Source organism: Alosa alosa, chromosome 8 (assembly GCF_017589495.1).
Source record: "Alosa alosa isolate M-15738 ecotype Scorff River chromosome 8, AALO_Geno_1.1, whole genome shotgun sequence".
Taxonomy (NCBI): Eukaryota; Metazoa; Chordata; class Actinopteri; order Clupeiformes; family Clupeidae; genus Alosa; species Alosa alosa.
In genome coordinates, this window is record NC_063196.1 from 25,578,631 (window position 1) to 25,598,630 (window position 20,000).

Consider the following 20,000-nt stretch of genomic DNA (forward strand, 5'->3'; position numbering starts at 1 on the left):
TAGAGTAAGATCACTCTCTAGAGTAAGATCACTCTCCCAGAGTAAGATCACTCTCTCAGATCAATGACATGTCCGTAGAGATGTCTCTATTTTAGAGACAATGGAGGTAATGAATCCAAGAAAACATGACACATCAAACTGAAGTGAAACATTTGATTGCGCTTTAAGTCCAGTCTAGTCTACAATTCAAATCCCCTACACTCAAATACAAATATCAAGATTTAGATAACCCCAGCAGAATCCGAAACCCTCAATCTCCAAACCGATCTGTGGTTTGTGTCAAGGGTATGTTACCAAGTGAGCTGAATCTCCTCTCTCTCTCTCGCTCCTTCTCTCTCTCTCTCTCTTTCTCTCTATCTCTCTCTTTCTATCTCACTCTCTATCTCTCTCTTTCTCTCTCTCTTTCTCTCTCTGCCTCTCTATCTCTCTATCAATTCTCTCTCTCTTTCTCTCTCCCTCTCTCTCTCAGGGCCATTGAGGGTGAGGAGGAGGAGGAGGTGACACACATTGGCAACGCCATCATGTCCTTCTACTCTGCACTCATTGACCTGCTGGGACGCTGTGCCCCTGAGATGCATGTAGGTGTCCCACACACACACACACACTCTGATTTAGGCCATTTTTGTCATGTGGTAAAAAGATACATTACGCAAGGAGAGAAGTGCCGCACACTCCCGAGTTACACTTATAAGTCTTTAATGTGACTAAAGTGACAACGTTTCGGCCTGTCGGCCTTCCTCAGGTCAATGACAGGCCAAACGCTGTCACTTTTATCCACATTGTCGGAGATGTCGACACTTCTCTCCTTTTTTTGCAAGTGTTTTACTGGTTGCCCAGCACCTCCTTTTCTGGTGTGCATTTTGCACCTCCACTCAAAAAGATACATTACATCACATGTACTCATTTAGCAGACACTTTTATCCAAAGCGACTTCCCAAAGCAGAATAGAGCACCTGAACAGGGACATCCTGAATTCTGATGAAGTCTAATGCTCTATCAACTGAGCTGTCCAGGCCCTTTACTTGGACACCATAAAACACATTCATTTTATATGGCCGGTTCGAACCCCGACCAGTAGGCACGGCTGAAGTGCCCTTGAGCAAGGCACCTAACCCCTCACTGCTCTCCTGCAGGCAGCTCACTGCGCCGGGATTAGTGTGTGCTTCACCTCACTGTGTGCTGAGTGTTTCACTAATTCACGGATTGGGATAAATGCAGAGACCAAATTTCCCTCACGGGATCAAAAGAATATATGTACTTATACTATATGAATTTATATTTTAACAGTGGTAATGGCAAATGGCAATTACAGTGTAAAGGACCATAGGTTCAATGATCACACAAGCACACAAGTGGATACAAGTTTTATCGGCAATATGAATAAATGTAAAAAAGAAACGAACGTTGCCAAATTGGTGAAATGGTAACATTTGAGTTGTGTTTCTCAGCTCATCAGCAAGGGCAAAGGGGAAGCGCTGCGTATCCGTGCCATCCTGCAGTCTCTGGTGCCAACCAAGGACCTTGTTGGCATCATCAGCATCCCACTCAAGATGCCCATCGTCAATAAAGGTATGACCCACCCCCCAAGGGTGGCCCACCTCCCTAAGGAAGAGCGTTGTAAACCCCCAAAGGAATGGAATGGCACTGTAGTGTAGGTCACTCCTGGTTACATTGATGTCACAGTGTCCATCAGGACTGCATTCTTATTTTATGGTCCTCATCTCTTCAATTCTTTACAGGCCTCATACGCTTCCCTAATTCTGGCTTTCGGTCTTATGTCTGCTCCCCTGTCCTCTGCCTCTCCCTGCCTCTCTCCTTCTCTCTTGCTCACATGCTCTCCTCCTCTCCTTCTGTTTCTTTTCTTCTGTCATTCTGTCATCCCTCTCTCAGACGGCTCGGTGACGGAGCCGGACATGTCGGCCAGCTTCTGCCCCGAGCACAAGGCGCCAATGGTGCTGTTCTTGGACCGCGTGTATGGTATTGAAGACCAGGCCTTCCTGCTCCAACTGCTGGAGGTGGGCTTCCTGCCGGACCTGCGCGCCTCTGCCTCTCTGGACACAGTGAGTGCCCCCCCCACACACACACACACACACAGTGGTGAAGTCTACGTGATACACCAGACTACGCAGTATACCCACAAGCATCACCATCTCAGTATACCCACTTAACAAGCATATTAACAAGCGTATTAACATTTGGGGTTGATCACAGTGTACCCACTACAGCTTACTACTACATTACAGAACTGTACATCCACTACAGCTAACTAGTCACACACACACACACACACACACACACACACACACACACACACACACACACAATCACAAACAGACATCAACGAATACAAATCCACAGATGCTCAAACAGCGTTATTCAGTTACCAAGTTATTCACACTCACCTCCAGAGAGAAATGAACTGAAAATGAAATGACATTTCCATAGCAGATGAACTGTGTTATAGTAATTGTGATAATGTAGAACAGAATAAAAACAGAATAATCTTGACTGTGATAGCTCTTGGTAGTCTTATTTATTTAGGTTGAGATGTATTAGAGATGTTAGAGATTATATATTATATTATATTATATTATATTATATTATATTATATTATATTAGAGATCTATTTAGAGATGCAGTGTTTGTTTTGACTAACAACTGTTATCCCATAGTGTTTTGGATTGACTGACATTTAAGTTGGTGTTTTGTCTTGTCTTACTGTGAAGAGAGCTCTGTGGGTGATGTGGTGTTCCGTGCTCCTGTCTATAGCGAAGGCCTCGCTCACTCTCTAGGCCTCTAGGGTGAACCCTTGCCAGTTGGGCTTGCGGTTGATGTGGTGACAGACGGAATTGGCAAGAGCTGTGTTGTAGTCAACACACACGCGTCCGCACAACAGTGCTGAAAAGCTGGGCTAGGGTCGTGCCATATCGCAGGCTGTCATGTAATAGCCCATCGCTGCCCACTAATAGCCCTTTGCTGTCCATCTGTCAGAGATGTACCACCATTAGATGCTTGTAGTGCACTCCGACTGAATCCCTTTGCGTATCCTCAAAGCTGTGATTGGTATGGCTGTTGTCACGGTACTGTGTGTATGTGTGTGTGTATATAAATATATGTTTCATCACTCTTTCCCATGCTCGCTGGTGTTTTTCACTGACAATGTAAATATCTGTGCAATTAATCTGTCAGTAAGGGTTTAGTGCGGGCTAGCTTAAGAGCTTTTATCTGCATCTGTGTGTGTGTGTGTGTGTGTGTGTGTGTGTGTGTGTGTGTGTGTGTGTGTGTGTCTGCGTTTGTATCTTTGTTTCTGTGTGTGTGTGTGTGTGTGTGTGTGTGTGTGTGTGTGTGTGTCTGCGTTTGTATCTTTGTTTCTGTGTGTGTGTGTGCATGTGTATCTGTATGTACTTATCTATGTACGTTAATGCGTGTGTGTGTGCTTGTTTGTGTTTGTGTGCGTGTGTGTGCGTGTGTGTGCATGTGTATGTATGTGTGACTGACTATATAAAAGTGACTGGTGGTGGTCAGAAGCAAAATAGTGATCTACCGTTTAGTGGCTGGCGGATGCTCACATTTTAGGAAGTGAAATGACCACCCCTGACACACGTGCATGTGTCTCGCCCTGGTCAGGAGGTGCTGAGCACCACCGAGACGGCGTTGGCGATGAACAGGTACATCGGCTCGGCCGTCCTGCCCCTGCTGACCCGCTGTGCCCACCTGTTCTCCAGCACGGAGCACTACGCCATGCTTATCGACTCCACGCTACACACCATCTACCGCCTGTCCAAGGGCCGCTCGCTCACCAAGGCTCAGAGAGATGCCATCGAGGAGTGCCTCCTGGCCATCTGCTCGTAAGGGACACACCACCATACTCACCTGCCTCCATACTGACACACCTCCATACTGACCTGTCTCCATACTGACACACCCCCATACTGACCTGTCTCCATACTGACCTGCCTCCACGCTCAGTCATACTGTATGTGTGTACACATACTCCCATATGAAGAATATGTGTTTACGTGTGTACAGACACACCAACACACTACACACACACACACACTAGACACTCACACACACACACACACACACTAGACACTCACACACACACACACACACACACACACACACACACACACACACACACACACACACACACACACACACACACACACACACACACACAATGATGTATGATGGTTTTGTTTAGATGAGAACCATTGTTTTGTACCAGTATGTATGCATATCAGCTGTTAACTTGTTTGTGTTTTGTTGTTTATTTTTGTTTTTGTTTGTGTTGTGTGGCAGACACCTGCGTCCCTCTATGCTGCAGCAGCTACTGAGGCGTCTGGTGTTCGATGTGCCCCTGCTCACCGAGTACTGCAAGATGCCCATCAGGGTGAGCCATGTCTGCAGGCACCACAAGACACACACACACACACACACACACACACACACATAGCGTAGACACGAGCAGCACTCTTCATATCTCTATCAATTACTTTCCCTCTCTCGCTTTCTCTCTCTGCCTCTCTCTCTCTCTCTCTCTCTCTCTCTTTTCTCTCTCTCTCTCTCTCTCTCTCTCTCTTTCTCTCTCTATCACTCTCTTTCCCTCTCTCGCTTTCCCTCTTTCTCTCTATTTCTCCCTCCAACTCCATCAATATCCCTCTCTCTTGCTCTATTTCTCTGTATCTTTCTCTCTCTAACAGACATGCACACACTGCCCCATACTGCCCCATACTGCCCCACACTGCCCCACACTGCCCCACACTGCCCCATACTGCCCCATACTTCCCCACACTGCCCCACACTGCCCCATACTGCTCCACACTGCCCCACACTGCCCCACACTGCCCCATACTGCCCCATACGGCCCTATTCATTTTCTGGTCCATTCCGTCCAGCCAGAATTCTTTTTTTTTCAGTCCAGCTTTTGACTGCATCGCTGTCACTCATACCGCACTCACCGCAATGAATTAATTTGGCGGACATGTTGTGCATTATGTTTTATGACGTGCAAAGCTGGAGCAATCTAATCCGACAAGCCCTGTTCCTTTTCTACATGCCTCTGAGCTGTCAATCACAGACCTGTCCGCGAGTCTCTGCTTTTAGTGATTTGTTGCAGGTCTTAAATCAGATGTGTGTTGGCTGGTTAAAGTTGTCTACCTTGATTATAAATCATTACATTTCATTACCTTGATTATAAATCATTACATTTCATTACCTTGATTATAAATCATTACATTTCATTACCTTGATTATAAATCATTACATTTTTTTTAATTGCATTCAGTGAACTACTCCTCCATTCCTCTGGCTGTCTGCTCAGTCTGTGAGCTCAAAACAAAACAAAAAACACTGGTGGTTATGCACATAACAAAACAAAGACACACACACACACACCATATAACAGCACACACACACACACACACACACACACACACACACACACACACACACACACACACACACACACACACACACACACAAACAGACACACACACACACACACACACACACACTTCTGGGTTTCATATGGGGAGATGAGGCTGTCAGCAGGTGCTGGGGATGTCACCTCTGATCAACCCCGCTGACACAGTGTCTTTGTAAGTCAGGTGACCCAGCCTGGTCTCCCATGAGGACCACCACCCATCTCCTCTGCCTCTCACCTCACACCACTCCCTCTCTGCCTGCCTCTCACACACACACAGACACACACACACACACACCTCCTCTGCCTCTCGCACACACACAGACACACACACACACCTCCTCTGCCTCTCACCTCACACCACTCCCTCTCTGCCTGCCACACACACACCATATAACATGCACACACACACACACACACACACACTCCAACACACCCACCTCCTCTGCCTCTCACCTCACACCACTCCCTCTCTGCCTCTCTGCCTGCCTACCTGCCTCCTCTCTGTCTTTGAGGTGTCATTATGCCTGGAAAGAGTGAATGTACCGATACTGTAAATCATTTATTGTAGAGAGAGAGAGAGAGACGTACAGTCGTTCACCGGAGCAGCACAGAAGTTAAATCCTTAGATTTTATTTTTTTAAGGTGCCAACATACAAGGGACTAACGTTTCGACGTGCACCCACGTCTAGGAGTAGGAGCTATCTCTCTCTCTCTCTACAATTAGTCCTCTTCCATTGATGCACCTGATTGTTTACCACAAAAGCGCGGAGGAACAATGTCTTTCTATAGGTCATGTATTATCTCCGTAGCTGTTTTTTCAATGAATAAAACATGTCAGGTTTTCATTGGCATGACAATACAGACAGGGTTAACACACGGCACTTGACCATTAAACATTCAGTGTAGGCACCAGTCATGTCACACTATTATCCCAGGAGAAAATGGGCTAAAAAAGAGTGACTTGGACAACATTCCCATCACAAACACAAAGCATCAGTCCACACAGCACCCCAGTACATCCATCTTAATGCTTGAGGCTTATTTGATCCATGAAACATCCATGATCCATGACAGTATAAGTATAAGTATATATACTTTTTTGATCCCGTGAGGGAAATTTGGTCTCTGCATTTAACCCAATCGGTGAATTAGTGAAACACACTCGGCACACAGTAAGGTGAAGCACACACTAATCGCGGCGCAGTGAGCTGCCTGCTTCAACGGCGGCACTTGGGGAGCAGTGAGGCTCAAAGGCACTTCAGCCGCGGCCCACTGGTCGGGGCTCGAACCGGCAACCCTCCGGTTACAAGTCCAGACTGCTAACCAGTGGGCCACGGCTGCCCCAAGTACTCACGTTGTGAACTGTAGCCAGTGTGACAGTCAGTGAGAGGCATGCGTCCTGTGTGGTGTATTCACCTTATTCCGCGCGCAAACATGGGGGCGCTAGCTTTGCCCACATTGTCTCCGAACTTCCGATTGAGCAGTACATCCATTGCGATACATTGAGATAGCAGAGCTCTATCGAGATGACTGGCATCATATTTGGTGATGCCAGTCATATTTGGTGATTTGGTGACTTAAGACATTTCTGTTATACAGCTTTCCTATCTGAAGTTAGGAAAAAACTGACTTTGGAGCGGCTGTTCTGTAAGTTAGCCTCTCTATCCTCTTCTGCCGTGTTATCCCAATGAAGCTAACTAGACGTAGCTAGCCGACCGGAAGTTTAAAGACAACGTGGAATTTAAAAAAATGGGCGGGGCTGAATAAGGTGAATATAAACCTCTCTCTAATCACTTCAGACCTAATTCAGACACAAGGGGGCATGACAGTTAAAACTCACAACTTCAAACATGGGAATTCCGAGTACAACTGGAATCCAGCACGTGTTGTCACAGTTGGAAATTTGATTTTCCGAAGTGTCTCAACGTAGTCATCAGCATTGGATGTCAGGAACGAGGGATGAAGTCAAGTCAAGTCAACTTTATTTATATAGCGCATTTCATACACAGAGGCCATTCAGTGTGCTTTACATAAACAAAAGCAAACAGGAATAGTTGATAAAAGCATAGAAGGGAAATAGTCAAAGAATAGTTTAAAAAGTAAAGAATAATAATAAAATAATAATATTAAGAAGAAAACATAAAACACACAAGGTGATAGTACATAAAAACATAAAATGGCAATAATTTAAAAGTGTTTAAAAAGTAATAATTAAAAAAAAAAGAAGGAAATTGCCACCCTGATACCATGAACCATGTGAAACACTGTACCTTTGTGCCTTTTTGGAAAAATGAAATAAAATATTTCTGGTTGTCTCTTGTCTTTGCAGCTGCTGACCAACCACTATGAGCAGAACTGGAAGTACTACTGTCTGCCTACGGGCCTGGGCAGCTACGGCATCGCGTCTGAGGAGGAGCTGCTGCTCACCAAGAAGCTCTTCTGGGGACTGTTTGATGCCCTCTCCCAGAAAGTATGTTACACACACACACACACATACACATACACACATGCACACACACGCGCACGAGCGCACGCACACACATACGAGCACACACACACACACACACACACACACACACCCATGTGAGGACCCTGGGTGTTTCAGTCTTTGTTGTAGTCTTGTATTTCTTTTCATTGCTCTGTTGTATTGCTTCCAAATTGTGCTTCTGTATTATTATTAATAAAAAACAAAAATGGCTTTGCCTCTCTCCAGTAATTAGCAGTGTTATATCTAGAACACAGTTTGTACCACTTCAATATTTATTCTACACGGCACATTTTTATTCATGAGACTAAAAAAAGCAAGGCTGCGCATAGAGGGTTTGGAACTATAATAAGACCGAGATTGTGCGTCTGCTGCTAAAAGGAGAAAGAGTACACCAAATTATTCATAGGCTGAGTTCTTAAACTCAGATCTTCAGCTTCTTTTGAAGTGAAATCAAAAGGATGAGAGAGGTGTCCTCAGGTAACTACACAGTCCCTCTAGTTTCTCTGCTCTACTCTATCAGAGAGAGAGAGTGTGTGTGTGTGTGTGTCTGTGTGTGTGTGTGTCTTTGTGTGTGTGCGCATTTGTGTACCTGTGTGCTCATGTGTCTAAGCGTGTTTGTATCTGTACCTGCAGAAATATGACTCCGACCTCTTCAAGCTGGCCATGCAGTGCCTGTGTGCCATCTCTGGGGCGCTGCCGCCCGATTTCGTGGATGCCAGCCCCGTGTCCGTCTTGGAGAAGCAGACTTCCGTGGACGCCCAGGGCAACTTCGACCCCAAGCCCATTAGCACTGCCAAGTGAGTGCAAGCATGCACGGAACCGTGCTCACCCCTCACCATAGCACACCGCATCCATTTTCACATTGCAGCGTTTCAATCTCCACGAGCCACTAATGTATTTTATGTGAGAACATCACGGACACCCTGATGTTTTTGATCCTTTCAGCATTTCCCTCCCTGAAAAGCTGGAATACATTGCCAACAAGTATGCTGAGCATTCCCACGAGAAATGGTCTTCAGAGAAGGTGGGTGAGCACAGCAAGGGAGCGAGCAGCGAGCAAGCAAGCTGGCAATTTGTGGGGAGGGCGGAGTGTGTGTGTGTGTGTGTGTGTGTGTGTGTTGGGGGCACACAGCAAATGCATTCCCTTCAAAACAATTTCCAAATCTCATTTAAAAGCTCAGTGACAGAGATGGATGCCATGTGGGACAGGGCTATCTCTCTTTAACAGACTCTCACTGCCATTCTTTTTGCAGTTGGCACAGGGCTGGAATCGCGGCGAGAAAGTGGACAACGAGGCCAAAACTCATCCATTACTCCAGCCATATAAATCACTGAGCGAAAAGGTACCGTGCGCGCTCTCCGCCGAGGGAACTGCGGTGACACGAGCAGGCTGAGTCTTTACAATTAAGTTGTGTGGCTCACATTGAAATTAACATAATCATTGTTCTGTCATCTGTCATTGTATTTCCTATTCTATTTCATATTTAAAAACCCTGCTGGATTGTTGCCTGTGTGTGTGTGTGTGTGTGTGTGTGTGTGTGTGTGTGTGTGTGTGTGTGTCTGTCTGTGTGTGTGTGTCTGTGTGTGTGTGTGTGTCTGTGTGCGTGCGTGCGCGTGTGTGCGTCTAGGAAAGGGAGACTTATCGCTACCCAGTGAAGGAGTCCCTGAAAAGCATGTTAGCTATGGGCTGGACTATCGAGCGGACCAAAGAGGGCGAGGCCATGTTCCAGCAGCGAGAGAGCGAGAAACAGCGCAAGATCTCCGAGGTAGCCCGAGCGAGCGTGATTACTTTGCCTTCAGCAAGCTTATTTTCACCCGGTCTCACCACTACATAACACAGCCACAGGGCCACAGAGCGGCCAAACCCCCTCGCTGTCTTCAGACTGATGGGTTTTTGTTTTTACAGAGCGGAGCATATACACCCACACCACTGGATCTGGACAATGTGATTTTGTCCAGAGAGTTGCAGGTATGTGATGGTCCAGATCAGGGATGTAGTGGAGGCTAAACACGAGTAAACACAGTTTATCCACCTCTTGTTAAACTCTCAAAAGAGTTTATTCACCAATTGCAGCTTTTAACATTCAAAAATCACGCTGTATTATCCACATTCACAATATGTACAACACTCTAGGAACCATTTAATACCACTGGTATTGCTATAAACATTGGACAATAACCTCCACCATCATCAAACATGTTCTGAATGCCTAACCGTAAAAATCTGATACCGCATGGCGCAGTTCATCTCACCGAGATTATAGAATTCGTAGTTTACCCACCTCTTATTTTACCACTACATCCCTGGTCCAGACATAAAGTGATGCTAACCCTCAACACGTGCTTATATATATGTTATAATCTGCTTGTAGCGCTTAGGTCAGTGAAAGCTGTGCTTAAATGTGCTTTATAGAATGCGCTTTATAAATTATAAAAACACAGTAGTATGAAAAGTAGTTAATTAAGTCATGAACTAGTTAGTAGCTACAGTGATCAGACTTAAATTTCTAAATATTTCTAACATCCTCATCCAGGGTGGGGAGATTGTGGATGTAAATTACTCCAACATCTGGTGTAACCTTTTACGTGGCCTTTTTCCTGACACCGGTTTCCCACAAATATAATTCTAGGGCTTTAATACACGTTTTGAAACACCAGCATAATTGAAATGGTTCCAACTCCTCTAGTGAACGCAAAGGCCTGAATAGGAACTAACTAAATCTGCTCAACACCAACACAGGGCATGGTGGAGATCGTAGCCGAAAACTACCACAACATCTGGTCCAAGAAGAAGAAGGCTGAGCTCACGAGCAAAGGTAGGCTATACTCCTCCTGTAACTGCTATTATTAGCTCGGAGTTTGACGCGGTTCACTTCTTGCCACTTGCGGTCCCCAGGCATAATCCTAACTGGAGGTGTTAACTGACTAAGCTGACCGCGGACAATTTTTTTTTTCCGTTTGCAGGAGGGGGCACTCACCCCCTGCTGGTGCCCTATGACACACTGACGGCCAAGGAGAAGTACCGCGACCGCGAGAAGGCCCAGGAGCTCTTTAAATTCCTGCAGGTCAACGGCTACGCTATAAGCAGGTGAGAAGGAGACAGAGAATGTGGCTACCGCCGTGCTGCACTCACTTAGTCTTCTGGGTGTAAGTGAACAGTACACTGGGCAGTGCTGGAGTAGGGTGAGCCAATTTCATAAAGTCTCCCCTTCCTTACACTGCACTTACAGATTTTTTGTCAGGGAAAATGGTTTTAGCATTTTGTCCTGGAAAGGAAAGAAATCTTGTAGTTTTCTGGACCTCTTGCCTTTCAGTTAATTGCCGTCAGTTCAGACTTTTCAGTACAATGTATTAGCCACTTAAGAAAGCCAGTTGTAGGAAATATATCAGAACATGGGAACAATTTGAAATACGCTCACACAACAAACTACAGCTGATATATAAAGCTTGTATTATTATTTCATAATAAATTTAATTCTGGGAGCAGATGTGGCCTACTTCAGACTTGTAACCGGAGGGTTGCAGGTTCGAATCCCGACCAGTAGGAATGGCTGAAGTGCCCTTGAGCAAGGCACCTAACCCCTCACTGCTCCCCGAGCGCCGCTGTTGTTGCAGGCAGCTCACTGCACCGGGATTAGTGTGTGCTTCACCTCACTGTGTGATCGCTGAGTGTGTTTTACTAATTCACGAATTGGGATAAATGCAGAGACCAAATTTCCCTCACGGGATCAAAAGAGTATATATACTTATACTTAATACTTATACTTAACTCCTAACAGGGACCATCAGAGTATGGAGCAAGACTCAGCTAATATGGAGAAGAGGTTGGCCTCCAAGTTCCTCAAGAGGCTGCTGAGCTATGTGGACTCGGCCCAGGAGTTCATCGCCCACCTGGGTGAGTGTAAAGCCGCAGAGCAGCCTGGGGATGTGGGCTCGACTCTACTTCAAATCAGTTCATCAGAAAATGAAAAGCTGTTTGAAATGACAGTTCTATACCTTGACGACCTCGTCGTTTCATGCAGTAGGGGCAGCCATGGCCTACTGGTTAGTGCTTCGGACTTGTAACCGGAGGATTGCCGTTTTGAACCCCAACCAGTAGGAACGGCTGAAGTGCCCTTGAGCAAGGCACCTAACCCCTCACTGCTCTCCGAGCACCGCTGTAGCAGGCAGCTCACTGCGTTGGGATTAGTGTGTGCTTCACCTCACTGTGTGTTCACTGTGTGCTGAGTGTGTTTCACTAATTCACGGATTGGGATAAATGCAGAGACCAAATTTCCCTCACGGGATCTAAAGAGTATATATACTTATATACTTATACTTAGTATTGTATGATTTGGTGCCGCAACATGATGTCTACTTTGTGTTCCTTCAGAGGCCATGGCTTCCAGTGGCAAAACCGACAAATCCCCTCACGAGCAAGAGATTAAGTTCTTTGCCAAGGTATATTAACCACCCACAATGAAAATACACATGGATTCATTCCTAAAGTTTGTATTCTGTTGCATGGATACATTATTCCGTCCCTGTCCCCACATTTCAGATTCTGCTGCCCCTGATAGACCAGTACTTAAAGAACCACTGCCTCTACTTTCTGTCCACTGCCAGCAAGAACCTCAGTAGCAGTGGCTACGCCACCAACAAAGAGAAGGAGAGGATTGCCAGGTAGGCACCAAGCCCCAAGCAATCCACGGCAACACTTTAATTTCCCTTCAACGCTACCTTACACTGCATTACCTTACCTGAATGTCCTCACAATGAAACAAGATTGCCCAGAGACGAGAAACAGCGAGTGTCTTCAACATGGACGTTTTTCTTTGCTTTGATCATCTCTCTGTGATTTCATTGTACCCCCACACACACACACACACACAAACCCCGCCCCAATCAATGCATCCTACAAACTCTTGCGCTTGTCTTGCTCACTATCTCTTTTTCCTCCCCCCCCACAGTCTGTTCTGTAAGCTGGCAGCTCTTGTCAGACATAGGATTTCTCTCTTTGGTAAGATAATAGCCTGTCTGCTTTCTTTCTATCTGACAGTTCATCTTTAATCCCATCTCTGCTTGGACTCGCTAGATGGCACTCGCTCAGCATTAGCTGACGTCAGTCTCTCTCTCTATCTCTCTCTCTCTCTCTCTCTCTCTCTCTCTCTCATGACTCTGGTCAGGTGCGGATTCTCCCACCATGGTGAGCTGTCTACACATCTTGGCCCAATCTCTGGACTTCAGGTTCGATTTCACTGTCAAATCTGCCATGAAACCGTGCAATTAGGGAATGAACCATGGCCTGTCGTTACCCTGGTGGAGTAAGGCTTAACCTGAAGTCGTACTTTTTTCCCCTCACATGATCCCTGTAATTTTATTACTGTGGTGTCTCTCTAATGGATTTGTATTGACACTATTGGAAGTACAGGTTTAGCTGTATATCTGTATCCTGGCACAACTTGTGTGTATCCTATCACCAGGGTATTATTAGGGAATTGACATGTGCTTTAAATGCATTTAATTTCATGTTAAACGCATTTTACCATGTTAGAAAACAAAGTTTTAGTGTGAGATGTTTTTTCATGTCAGCTGATGTTCTTTCTTGTCTAAATTGTCGACGACTCTGTGATTGTCTACGGCTGCCGATGAGACTCATAGCACCCTCTGTCCTCCTCTCCTGCAGAACAGTGATGAAGTCGGGCTCGGAGCTGGTGAAGGCTGGCGTGCGGACGTTCTTCGAGAATGCGGCGGAGGACCTGGAGAAGACCCTGGAGAACCTGAAGCTGGGCAAGCTGACCCAGCGCAGCCAGATAAAGGGCGTGTCCCAAATCATCAACTACGCCACCACGGCCCTGCTGCCCATTCTCACCGCACTCTTCCAGCACGTTTCCCAGCACCACTTTGGGCCCGATCTGCTATGTGCGTTATGTACCACCATGGCCTTTCTAATTAGCCTCACAACACTGGAATTCACTCAGACCAGTGTTGTATGTGCCAATGCAGTCTTGTTTTTGTTCTGCACCAATAATAGAATAGTATAGTAGTTCATCTGAAGTGAAGTATCATGCTAGCCTGACGAGCCAGACCCACATCAAGATGTAGGGTCTGGGAACTTACCATTGGCAGTGCTCAGTGCGGGATAAACGGACAGGATAGCGCTACAACTCATGAGTCCCATGCATTTTCCCACCAGCAGAGCTAGTTGGTTAGTTGATCAAACTTTTGCCAATTTAAAAAAAGCTTAACTTGTGTCGCGATTCAAAGATCGCTGTTTGCCAGCAGCAGCATCCATCTTTGTTTTCAAGTAGCAGGAAATTCACAGTCGCGGACTCTATACACAATGTGATTGGCCTGATAGAAGTTTCATTTTCCCAGCTCGCAAGCCAACGGAGAGTTGCTAGACTATCCTGGCTGCAAATTACATTTGCTGCCGCTAGGGGGCGTCTAGATTTCTAGGCTAGTATCATGCAGTATCAAAAGGAGAAATGTCTCCATGGAAAATGCTAAAAGGAATCTCGGATGGGCATCGGGGTACCTGTGTGTTCCTGGGTACCTGAGTTCTTTATTTACTTTTTTCATCCTGAAGAAGTATATTTTAGTTTGCAAATAATTCTTCCTCACTATTCTGTCTAAAACTGTTTCAACAAATAGTATAGCTCTAAGTGTGACTATTGAGTGATGTAAAGGTTTTCGTTAAAGGGACATATCAAAACAAATCCTGCATCCCCAGTATCCCTTGCCCACTCACTGCCTCACCAACCAGTATTGGTCTAACCTACTGTAGTGTTCTGCCAGTGTTGAAATTTATCAGTGTTGAAATCTGTTAGTGTTGAAATCTGTTAGTGTTGAAATCTGCCAGTGTTGAAATCTGCCAGTGTTGAAATCTGTCAGTGTCGAATCTGTCAATTGAAACGCAAAGTCTAGTATCCATGCATCTCTAATTTTGTAGACTGTGTTCACTGACTTGTTCTTACTTTTTCAGTGGATGACGTGCAGCTGTCCTGTTACCGGATCCTGACCTGTCTGTACTGTCTGGGCACCGGGAAGAACTCATTTGTTGAGAAGTATTACATCACCCTCTCGTAGTGCTGCCACTTGAGTTCTAAAATTATAATCTAAAATTATAATCACAAGGCAACTGCATCCCTCAGAGCACTTCACTCCCGTAGTTAAAGTTGTCTGATATTACAACTGCAAAAACGAGTTCATCATTCCCTCATGGCATCCAATATTAAATAAGACTCTTTAATTCAAGGTTACATGGCAAATGGTCCAGTTATGTGTGTGAGCGACACCCTAGATCCTGATTTTTCTCATTTTAATTCAAGGTGACTGTGGCACTGTTTTCTGTGTTTATGGTTTGGTGGGGGTGGGTGGGTTCTCTGAAGGGTGACCACTGTGTGTCTGGCATGTTCTCTCCAGGCAGCTGCCAGTCCTGGGCGAGTGTTTGTCCACTTTGGTGGCCGCCATGCCCGTGGCCTTCCTTGAGCCTCACCTGAACACGCATAACCCCCTGTCCGTGTTCAACACCAAGACCCCACGCGAGAAAGCAAGTGAGTCTGACTGACAGTCAACACTTGGCACCACTCTGAGACATAGAGCATCCAGACCCATCCACACCAAGAACTATTACTATTAACGTTTTTCATGTGACGTATTCTAGGTTCTATAGCTTTGTTTACATCCAGCTGGTAGGCAAGGGACAAGTTGAACCCATTGAACATCGTTGTCTGCAGCTGCCTCTCAGTAGGCTACATCTCTGTATTTCAGCAATGTCAACATTTCAGGCATCAATAAAGGTGATGATGAAACGTTATCCCATTGTTCAATATTTGATAGCCTGTCACAGGAACGTTGTTTCGCTAAAATCGCCCTGATTTGGTGCATTGATCTGTATCGAGAACCTGCATGTAGCCTAATGGTAGCCTAACTTTTTTCTCTGTTCAAAACTTCGGTTTACACGAAGACGATAGCCTTTCTTAGAAGCTGTGAAATTTGACCAGAAAGGAACATGTCTTCCTTCTGAAAGCTGACACAAAATCAAACAATATTTGATCATTTAACTTCAACTGAACAGCGACAGGTTTTGGTAGGCAGTAGACTCAGCAGACTTTAAAGCGGTAGCCTAGAAGCTACTGTTATAGCCAGCGTCAGTCAGCATCATAACATTAATGGCATTAGTCATGAATCCTGTAACATATTATATCATATAACAGCGATGGCTTATTCCAAGACGATCTGCATGGATATATAACCACCCAGAAAAACTCAGAATGTGAGTGATAAAGTTCATTAATTGTGTGAAACTTTTTATTAGTTATCCATTGCAGCATCGCCTATATTAGGCTGTTATGCTAGCTCAGCCTTTAAATATGTTGTTATTTTGGTCATGTGGACTTGATTAAACGGGTAAAGATAATTCATAAACTGCTTATTTCTTACATGACTGAAGCAGTAGCCTAGGTTCAACAGTGGTGTTTGAGGTTGCTGTGTTAAGTTGTTGTGTGTGATCGCTAAACTATTAGGATCAAATCAGTTTAGTTTGACATAAGGGAGTTAGCCTAAGTGACCTGTAACGTTAGCCTATAGCACAAAAGCCTATTCTGTTTTCATTTATTAGTATTTGTTGTGATTATATAATCAAATGACACACATGATAACTTGAAATAGAAGGACAGAAGATAGGTGATTGATGTCCATAAGCACGAATTTCACGAGACAAATTAGAACAAACTGTTCCGTTAAAAATAATCTTGCCATGTTAAAATGCTGCACTTTTTCCCTTCATAGCCTGTCTCTGGCAATTCATTTTTGGATGACTGTAGATAGTTGTATTTTAGCCTACGTCTTCGTAGACAGTAGGCTACACCATTAGGCTATCTTGAGAATAAAAGACTTCACAGCTGCTAACGATCATCCTCCACAACCACGAGGGATAGGTAGGCTAAACGGTCGATTAAATTAAGCCTTTTTACTTCTTATTGTAAAACCAACTGTTAGGGCCTACACAAGTGGTCGGCATCCCGGTCAATATTTGATATTAAAATTTCAATTTTGAAGCTATTTGTAACTATGTGTAGCCTATGCAACCCGACTGTTGTAGGCTTGCCTACCACTCTCTGCAGTGCCTTGCCTACCATTCTTGCCTACCACTCTAGTTGTAAACAAACGGTCACATGACATTATGACGTAGGTGCAAAACCTTAATAGAGAGCAAGTGTTGCTATAACTATGGACCCTTTCAACAAGGTAAACAAAAACAATGCTTGAACGTTCTATTTGGGCCCCAATCTACTTCCTCTGCATTAAGATAACATATGGAATGTTAAAAAGGAAGTCTTGTGGGGCCAACTATGATGCTGATAATGGAACTCTCTTGAAAGGGTCTATAGGAATGTTTTCTAAAATTCGATGGATTCTGATTGGCTGTCAGGTTTCTATCATTATCAGATTCACTCTGAAAGTGATCCCCAATTATATCTTTATTCATGTCATTGTTGTTATAGTATGCAGTGCAGTGTGGACTTGGCCATTCTTATTACTGTAACTATAGTGACACTGGAAAGTATAGTTTTTACTGTTATTGTCATGGCCAGTGTAGAAGAGCCTTTCTCCTTTTGATTCCAGCTTAGAACAATCCATAGTAAATAATGATTTATGGATTTAGTGTTAAAGCATTCTGGGTCAACCTCTGTTGTGTTCAAATGTGTTAAGCTATATAAATGAAGATTGCCTGTAGTTTCTACTTATTAACTCACTTATGCAGAAATAAGCAAATATAAAATGGAGCTTGTCATGTCATGGTAAGTGCTTCCAGACTCTACCCTAACAAAATGAGCACTTACAGACTTTTACTGAAAAAAAAACGAGGACTTAGAAATGACTTTGGTGTTTTGGTAAGGGGTGACTACAAGGGGAGTTTCATGTCTAGTGGCTTCTCGCATCCCTGCCACTCTCTTTCCCAGTCCTGAGCATGCCTGATAGCGTGACGGAGATGTGTCCTGATGTGCCGGAGCTGGACGGCCTGCTGAAGGACATCAGTGACCTGTCGGAGTCGGGCGCCCGCTACTCTGAAATGCCGCAGGTGATCGAGGTCATCCTGCCCATGCTGTGCACCTACCTGTCCACCTGGTGGGACAAGGGCCCGGATGATAACAGCGGCGGCAGCAGCAGCGGCCGCTGCACCAGCGTCTCGTCCGAGCACATCAGCTCCATGCTGGGCAACATCCTCCGCATCCTCAACAACAACCTGGGCATCGAGGACGCGCCCTGGATGAAGAGACTGGCAGGTGAGGCTGCCACCAATTCTCAACGTTTCACAGGCAGCTGGATCATTCACAACTCATCTTTCGCCTGTTGAAACAGCGAAGCAATAATGCAAACAGAGAATCCCTGCATGTGATGATTTCACATCTCTAGCATGTTTATTCCACGCTAGCCAGCTGGTACGATAACTGTGTAGTATGTACATTAAGCAAAATTCTCTCTCTCACCCATGGCCTTTACAGACGAGCAAGTAAGAGATGTTAGCACCCATGGGTGTTATCTCCCTTGCTACCACATCCTCTCTCCCTCCCATGGCCTATACAGACAGTAGTATACAGACAGTAGTATATATACTGTAAGTATACTCTTTTGATCTTTTCTCTGCATTTATCCCAATCCGTGAATTAGTGAAACACAAACAGCACACAGTGAACACAGAATGAGGTGAAGCACACGCTAAGCCGGAGTAGCGAGCTGCCTGCTACAGCGGCACTCGGGAGCAGTGATGGGTTAGGTGCCTTGCTCAAGGGCACTTCAGCCGTGGATGTGGGCATGGGAGAGCAGTGTCCCCCCCCCCACCCACATTTTTCCTACTGGTCGGGGATTGAACCGGCAACCCTTCGGTTACAAGCCAGAAGCCCTAACCACAGCTGCCCCTAACAGATGCTAGCACATCCTCTCTCCCTCCCATGGCCTTTACAGCCAGTAACAGATGCTAGCACACATGGGTGTTAGCTCCCTTGCTAGCACATCCGCCTCCCAATCCAATGGCGTTGTGAGTTGCGGGTTTGAGCCCGGGCAGGTGAAGGGTTCAGTGGTGCGATCCGTCAAACACAACACAGTTGCATTTACTTGGAATAGATCCAATAAGTCCATGCATATGATAGATGTCAATAGATCATTGGAATGCTGAATATTTACACATTTATATGCAAATGCAGCTAAATTCAATTCAGTTTGAATGATAATTTCAACCATGTCACTGTCACAAAGATTCTTGACAGAAACAAAACGTGGACTCACTCTACTTTGTACCGCTTTAAAGGGCTCTGTTGTTACCTGAGTTAGTTGCAGAGCATGAGAAAGATATATCTGATGTATCTTTCTTCTGGAACTCACCAACTTACTTAGTGCCGATACGTATCCCAAATGAGCTAAGTTGCTTGTTCATCATCCCTCTAGTTTTCACCCAGCCGGTCATCAGCATGGCAGGGCCAGACCTCCTGAAGAGTCACTTCCTGCCCACTCTGGAAAAGATGAAGAAGAAGACAGTGAAGGTGGTCTCGGAGGAGGAGGCACTGAAGGCCGAGACCAAGAGCGACACACAGGAGATGGAGCTGCAGATCCTGGACGAGTTTGCCGTCCTCTGCAGGGACCTGTACGCCTTCTACCCCATGCTCATCCGATACGTGGACAACTTCAGGTAGGGTCACACCTGTACACCTTCTACACCATGCTCATCCGATATGTAGACAACTTCAGGTAGGGTCACACCTGTGGGTCACACCTGTACACCTTCTACCCTATGCTCATCCGATGCATGGACAACTTCAGGTAGGGTCACACCTGTACACCTACTACCCCATGCTCATCCGATGCATGGACAACTTCAGGTAGGGTCACACCTGTACACCTACTACCCCATGCTCATCTGATACATGGACAACTTCAGGTAGGGTCACACCTGTACACCTTCTACCCCATGCTCATCCGATACGTGGACAACTTCAGGTAGGGTCACACCTGTACATTAGGTCACACCTGTACACCTTCTACACCATGCTCATCCGATACGTGGACAACTTCAGGTAGGGTCACACCTGTACACTAGGT

The 20,000-nt window shown here is 45.4% G+C and overlaps 1 protein-coding gene across 4 annotated transcripts in view; it reads left to right on the forward strand.

Moving 5' to 3' along the window:
* ryr3 (ryanodine receptor 3) overlaps positions 1-20,000 on the forward strand; it is a 111,287-nt gene that overhangs the window by 62,539 nt on the left and 28,748 nt on the right. For all 4 annotated transcript variants that reach the window (XM_048250173.1, XM_048250175.1, XM_048250174.1 and 1 more), the window contains 23 exons: positions 470-578; positions 1,449-1,569; positions 1,891-2,060; positions 3,628-3,848; positions 4,306-4,396; positions 7,761-7,901; positions 8,553-8,716; positions 8,865-8,943; positions 9,173-9,262; positions 9,548-9,685; positions 9,826-9,888; positions 10,660-10,735; positions 10,884-11,007; positions 11,699-11,814; positions 12,292-12,359; positions 12,460-12,581; positions 12,869-12,918; positions 13,085-13,145; positions 13,585-13,820; positions 14,884-14,965; positions 15,324-15,454; positions 17,867-18,190; positions 19,350-19,590. In XM_048250173.1, the coding sequence (XP_048106130.1) occupies positions 470-578; positions 1,449-1,569; positions 1,891-2,060; positions 3,628-3,848; positions 4,306-4,396; positions 7,761-7,901; positions 8,553-8,716; positions 8,865-8,943; positions 9,173-9,262; positions 9,548-9,685; positions 9,826-9,888; positions 10,660-10,735; positions 10,884-11,007; positions 11,699-11,814; positions 12,292-12,359; positions 12,460-12,581; positions 12,869-12,918; positions 13,085-13,145; positions 13,585-13,820; positions 14,884-14,965; positions 15,324-15,454; positions 17,867-18,190; positions 19,350-19,590 (3,018 nt within the window). The remainder of the gene's footprint in view (positions 1-469; positions 579-1,448; positions 1,570-1,890; positions 2,061-3,627; positions 3,849-4,305; positions 4,397-7,760; positions 7,902-8,552; positions 8,717-8,864; positions 8,944-9,172; positions 9,263-9,547; positions 9,686-9,825; positions 9,889-10,659; positions 10,736-10,883; positions 11,008-11,698; positions 11,815-12,291; positions 12,360-12,459; positions 12,582-12,868; positions 12,919-13,084; positions 13,146-13,584; positions 13,821-14,883; positions 14,966-15,323; positions 15,455-17,866; positions 18,191-19,349; positions 19,591-20,000) is intronic.